The 6151-nt window shown below is 45.7% G+C and overlaps 1 protein-coding gene across 3 annotated transcripts in view; it reads left to right on the forward strand.

Annotated features, from left to right (window-relative positions):
* LOC115160952 (uncharacterized) overlaps positions 1-3767 on the forward strand; it is an 81780-nt gene extending 78013 nt beyond the window's left edge. For all 3 annotated transcript variants that reach the window (XM_029711518.1, XM_029711517.1, XM_029711519.1), the window contains exons 6-8: positions 1101-1699; positions 1862-2007; positions 2733-3767. In XM_029711518.1, coding sequence (XP_029567378.1) covers positions 1101-1699; positions 1862-2007; positions 2733-3552 — 1565 coding nt within the window. In that variant the 3' untranslated portion in view covers positions 3553-3767. The remainder of the gene's footprint in view (positions 1-1100; positions 1700-1861; positions 2008-2732) is intronic.
* The last annotated feature ends 2384 nt before the right edge of the window (positions 3768-6151 follow it).

Genomic DNA, 6151 nt, shown 5'->3' on the forward strand with positions numbered 1-6151 from the left:
CAAAACCCACATGAACCCAACCTCAGGCTGCCCAAAACGTTATTGTTCTTGGCTATGACCTCACTTACTCTCTCTAAAGTGCTGGCCTCAGCTTTACATTATGGACCTCAACACTGCAGTGTGACTGTCTTTCTGCTATTGAAACATTCTGAATCACTAGGCTCATATTTAGAGCCTCAGCCCCCCTCTCTGTTCTCCTCAGATTGTGTTCAGGGCAGCCAGCTGAATCACTGTAAAGGAGCTAGCTATCGCATGTGATTTTAGATGGCAATCTTCAGAGGCCCTTACACTAACTTAGCCTGACATTTTAAGATTGGGCCTGTTTTGAAGAGTAGGAGCCGACAGGTAGTGTCTCTTCAGGATAGGGCTGCTCTGTCGAGTTATATAACAACATATTCTCAGAATGTTTGTGACCTTTCACTCCTCAATTCCCTTATTGCTAACAGGAATTCAGCTAAAAATTAGTTTATTTTAGAAAATCTGTTTCCAAGTATTCCCACAAATAAAAAAGGTTTGTGATCGTGTCTCAATGTAATCAAGGTATGAAATTATTGTTATTTTCAAATACAATCTCTTTTTGGGGCGGCAAGTAGCCTAGTGGTTAGAGCGTTGGGCCAGTAATTGAAAGGTTGCTGGATCGAATCCCTGAGCTGACAAGGTAAAAATCTGTTTTTCTGCCCCTGAACAAGGCAGTTAACCCACTGTTCCCCAGTAGCCCGTCATTGTAAATAATAATTTGCAGTGTATAAATTATTATTATTATGTTCCAACAAAAATTGGTCCGTGGCTGAATCTAGTTGCCTACCCCTGCTATATAGTAATGTTGACCTTATACTACTGACATTATTGCCAGAACAAGGGTCAAGCCTTAGAGGTGAGGGGATGGTGTGGGGGTAAGATTGTTTTTTTCATATCTGACCATGTTATCCATTTATATAATTTTGCATTACAACAATGTGGGATTGATTGGAGACAGGGAGGCCTCCTGTACACTTGTTAACAATGACGTGTGACTTGAATCTAGCCCATACACATATTGTGTGTTTCTAAACATTAGTTGGTCTAACATGTGTTCCTTTCTGTGCATGTGTGTCTCATAGCACCTGCCTCGGTGCGGGTGCGCTCTGAGCCCCGCGGTGAGGAGCGTCTTGGGGTTCTGGGCGTGACAAGGGCTGGGCATAACCGCTGGAGCACCGTGAGCAGCCTCAGTGCCGACAGCGGTGTGGTGGGCCTGTGTGACGACCGCGACGATGACGAAGATACCCGGAGAGTACGCAGCAGCGGAGGGGCAGAGGTAGAACGGGTGGACAGCGGGATTGGACCCTGCCTGGCCCGCGGCTGGAAGAGACCCTCTAACTCCCTTCGGGCCTGGGAGGCCCAAAGACCCTGCCCAGACTGTGGCCAGAGAGACGGGCATGGGGTGGCCCGGACGGACGGGGAGGGTACCGGTATGTGTGAGCGCTGCTCCAAGCTGAGGACAGAGAGGAAGGAAGCCATCTTGGAGTTCCTGAACACGGAGTCAAGCTACGGGGAGGACCTGAGGATCATCAAGGAGGAGTTCTACGGTCCCATGCAGAGTGCCGGGCTGCTGACCTCAGAACAGCTGACTGTGGTGTTCAGCAACGTTCAGGAGCTCATAGACGTCAACGAACGCTTCACTGAACACCTGCAGGACAGCATTGATCAGGCCTTTGACCAGGTGAGGTGACACTTTTGAACCTAGAGCACCAGTCAGCTCAACAAATTTTTAAAATTATGCCGATCTCATAGGCAGCAAATCCTTGCATCTATGGCTCTGATTTTGAGTTGTGGTTACACAGTGATCAATGGAATCATTGTCATTGTTATTGTTCCCTTTCAGGGAGATGAGGACCTCCTAACAGTGTGCATTGGAGAGATTTTCCTGGAGTTTGTCAACATGCTGCCAGCCTTCCAGACGTACTGCCTGCAGCAGTCCACTTCTGTCAACATGCTCAACACCTTGGAGAAGGAGAAGGAACTGCTCAGGTAAAGACTGTATAAAATAGCACTTCAAAGACAAATAAGGGAACTTTGGTTTATATTTTTCCTAATTCAAGATCGAGACTAAGATAAAAATGTACAGAAAATGTATTGTTTAGGAATTCTCTGCGCTCTTGCCCTCTTCTGTGCTCTGAGTACTGGAACAGTAACTTTGAACCCTAAGTTCCCACTGCGTTGTGTTATTCTTAATGGAAGAGACGGAAGGTTATGATTAATTCATAACTGGTCCTATTTTGAGAACAGTGCTGAAGTCATAACTTTTTTTTAGACCCAGCCAACTACATCACATCTCACCCATAATGACTCAGCCTGCCTTGTCTTCCCACTGGGCACGTCTGTTCAACGTCTAGCTTTGATTTACATATGGTTGAGTTGTCAACTAACGTGAAATCAACAAAAATTGTCACCATGTCATTGGATTTAGATTAAAAGTTGGGTGAAAAAAAGATGAAATGATGTGGAAACAACGTTGATTCAACCAGTTTTTGCCCAGTGGGTTGTGATTCCCACTTCTCTCAAATTTAGAATTAGGTCTGAGAACCTCTGGCCTACAATCGCAATTAAACAGTATGCTAATATCATTCTTTGTCTTTCTTTCTCTTTCTCCCTCCCTCGCTCTTTCTCCCTCCCCCTTTCTCTCTCTTTCTCTCACTTTCTTTCTCTCTTTCTTTCTCCCTCCCTCCCTCTCACTCTCGCTCCTCACCTCCCAGGATCTTCCTGGATGTCTCCCAGAATGACAATACAGCCCTGCGGCGTATGAACCTGCGGTCATTCCTCATGGCCCCCCTCCAGAGGGTCACCAAGTACCCCCTCCTGCTGAGCCGCATCAGCAAGGCCACCACAGAGTGCCACCCGGACCACGCCCGCCTCCGAGAGGCCAAGAGCCGCGTGGAGTCACACCTGGAGCACATCAACATGAAGACCAAGCAGGAAGGAACACTCACCTGGTCGCTGCGTTCCTTTCGCCGCGACAGCCGCAAGAACCGCGAGGTCATCAACATTGAGATGCGGGAGATGTCCATGAAGACGGTGGGCTGGGCCAGGGAGAACACACGCTTCGTCATGGAGGGGCCCCTGCAGCTCTCCCAGCCAGCAGACGGACAGTGGGTAAAGAAGGGCAGTAAAGGTCTCAAGTTCCAGAACGTCCAGAGCCTGCTGATGGTGCGTACACAGCGGCCTGGGGAGGGGCTGTCTCCGACAGACGGCGGGGCTAAGGTGGAGCAGCAGGAGCACGGTGTCTGGGATGGTGTGCTGGTGCTCATCAAAGACAAGAGCAGCGGCAAGTTCACTGTGCTCAGGGAGCCCATCCGTCTGGCCAACTGTGTGGTGTCGGCCGACCCTGACTGTGAGGACACCTTTGAGGTGCTGGATATACGGAAGGAGGCCTTTGTTTTCAGGGCATCTGACAAATCCCGCACGCAGCAGTGGTTCCGGCAGATCAAGAGGTATACCCGTGACCTGGGACCGTGGAGGAAGAGGCGTAACGCACTTCCCAATATCATGATAAACACAAACCAGGGCAGGTCCTGAGACCGAACCCTGAGGAACACCGTTTTACTCTTTGCCTGGATACCAGTGTAAATAGATGTACTACTCCTGCAAGAAGAACTGACCATGCTTCTAGTGGACCAATTGTTTCTGAAGTTTTAGGATGGGGTTTGATTGAGGCTTATGAGGTTCCATGTTATGGTGAGGATAACACTTTTTTCTAAGAAAAACTACAAGTGCACCATATTGTAACGAAATGTATGAAGATATACACTGAACAAAAATATAAAAGCAACATGCAACAATTTCAAAGATTTTACAGTTCATATAAGGAAATCAGTCAATTGAAATAAATTCATTAGGCCCAAATCTATGGATTTCACATGACTGGGAATACAGATATGCATCTGTTGGTCAAAGATACCTTTAAAAAAAAGGTAGGGGCGTGGATCAGAAAACCAGTATCTGATGTGACCACCATTTTCCTCATGCAAAGCGACACATCTCCTTCGCATAGAGTTGATCAGGCTGTTGATTGTGGCCTGTGGAACGTTGTCCCACTCCTCTTCAATGGTTGTGCGAAGTTGCTGGATATTGGCAGGAACTGGAACACGCTGTCGTACATGTTGATCCATAACATCCCAAACATGCTCAATGGGTGACATGTCTGGTGAGTATGCATGCCATGGAAGAACTGGGACATTTTCAGCTGAATTGTGTACAGATCCTTGTGACTTGGGGCCATGCATTATCATGCTGAAACATGAGGTGATGGCGGGGGATGAATGGCACGACAATGGGCCTCAGGATCTCGTAATAGTATGTCTATGTATTCAAATTGCCATCGATAAAATGAAATTGTGTTCGTTGTCCGTAGCTTATGCCTGCTCATACCATAACCCCACCTCCACCATGGGGTGAAGAAGCTGGATGTGGAGGTCCTGGGCTGGCGTGGTTACACTTGGTCTGTGGTTGTGATACTGCCAGCTTATGGTAGAGAAATAAAACATTACATTCTCCAGCAACAGCTCTGGTGGACATTCCTGCAGTCAGAATGCCAACTGTATGCTCCCTTAAAACTTGAGACATCTGTGGCATTGCGTTGTGTGACAAAATTGCACATTTTAGAGTGGCCTTTTACTGTCCCCAGCACAAGGTGCACCTGTGTAATGATCATGCTGTTTAATCAGCTTCTTGATATGCCAAACCTGTCAGGTGGATGGATTATCTTGGCAAAGGAGAAATGCTCACTAACATGGATGTAAACAAATTTGTGGCAAAAAATTGAGAGAAATAAGCGTTTTGTGCATATGGAAATTATTTGGAATCTTTTACTTGAGCTCATGAAACATTGGACCAACACTTTACATGTTGCGTTTATATTTTTGTTCAGTGTAGTTTTTAGCTTCTGTCAAAAAACGATCAGCCACTTGGATGACCAAAAAAGACACTTGGTTGGTTGGGAACACTGCCGGCCTTGATTGTCGAAATGGTTTGCTCTTGAAGAAAGATAATTGTTTTCAGTATACTGACTAACAAGGTGTCTGCGTTGAAAAGCATGGTTGAAGTTGATGATTGAAAAAACATGAAAAGTTTACTCTGTAGTATTCATGAAAATGCACAAATGAGTGAAAAACGATGTTAAGTTATACAATGGGGACTTGGGCTACAGCTTAGTAAAAAAAGACGGGAACTTGAGTTTTTTGTTTACCTGACCAAGGTAAGTCAAAAGCACTGGGTTCTTCCCTCCTTTTTTTGCCTTCTGTGTCAGGAGCACTGTCCACTGCCAGGAGAGAAGAGCAGCTATACGGCATCCAAATAAGAAAGTCACTCAGTTGTCAGACAAAACTCCCTACTACCCCATGAGACTTTCTACAGTACTATGGATGCCAGGCAGACAGTGTCTTTCAGACACATTGGGTGGACATACGTATATCACTGGGCTGGGTTCAAGTCACAAAGCAGCAATAATTTGTGCAATTTTAGCTATTTAGTTTTGTTTCTTCACATCTGGTCAGACTTTGTAATTGGTGTAAATCGAGAGCTTATTATACCACCTATGAGTGTCAGTGATATTATAGGTTAAGACCCTAGAATAATGTGCACTTGAACTTCAATCCTAGGCCTGGTTTTGCCCCAACCAGTATTTTCCAACTGCTTATTCAAAATCGAAAAAGCCTTTACCTGTAACTGAATGTGGTAGTAGAGCATGGCCAAAGTGGAGGTGGAAAGGCCTCAAACACTGGTTGGTCAACCTGGACCATGAGTTTAGTAGCTAAAGCAAACAGTAGCTCCACTCAAATGTCCCCACAGTGCTCCGTTCCACGACAAGCAGATGGGGAAATTATGAGCTTTTGTGCCTTGGGTATTTATTTCACTCTAAATTAACAAAAAGTATTTTTTCTGTTGTCAGTCAAAGTAACATTGATAAAACGTTGAGTATCTGGAAATGGTCACCGAGTCAGACAGCCTAGGTAGCAGAAGTTACATATAGCCTGGTTATACCAGTCTGAACACTGCATTTACCAATCTGGATGCCAGACTAGACCTTACAGGCAATACTTATCACTCCATCTGGCTACTAGTGTTACTACATTATTACGTCATAGTTTACCTGAGCTCTTATCTCAAGCGTGACTTC

The sequence above is a fragment of the Salmo trutta genome, chromosome 24 (assembly GCF_901001165.1).
Source record: "Salmo trutta chromosome 24, fSalTru1.1, whole genome shotgun sequence".
Lineage (NCBI taxonomy): Eukaryota > Metazoa > Chordata > Actinopteri > Salmoniformes > Salmonidae > Salmo > Salmo trutta.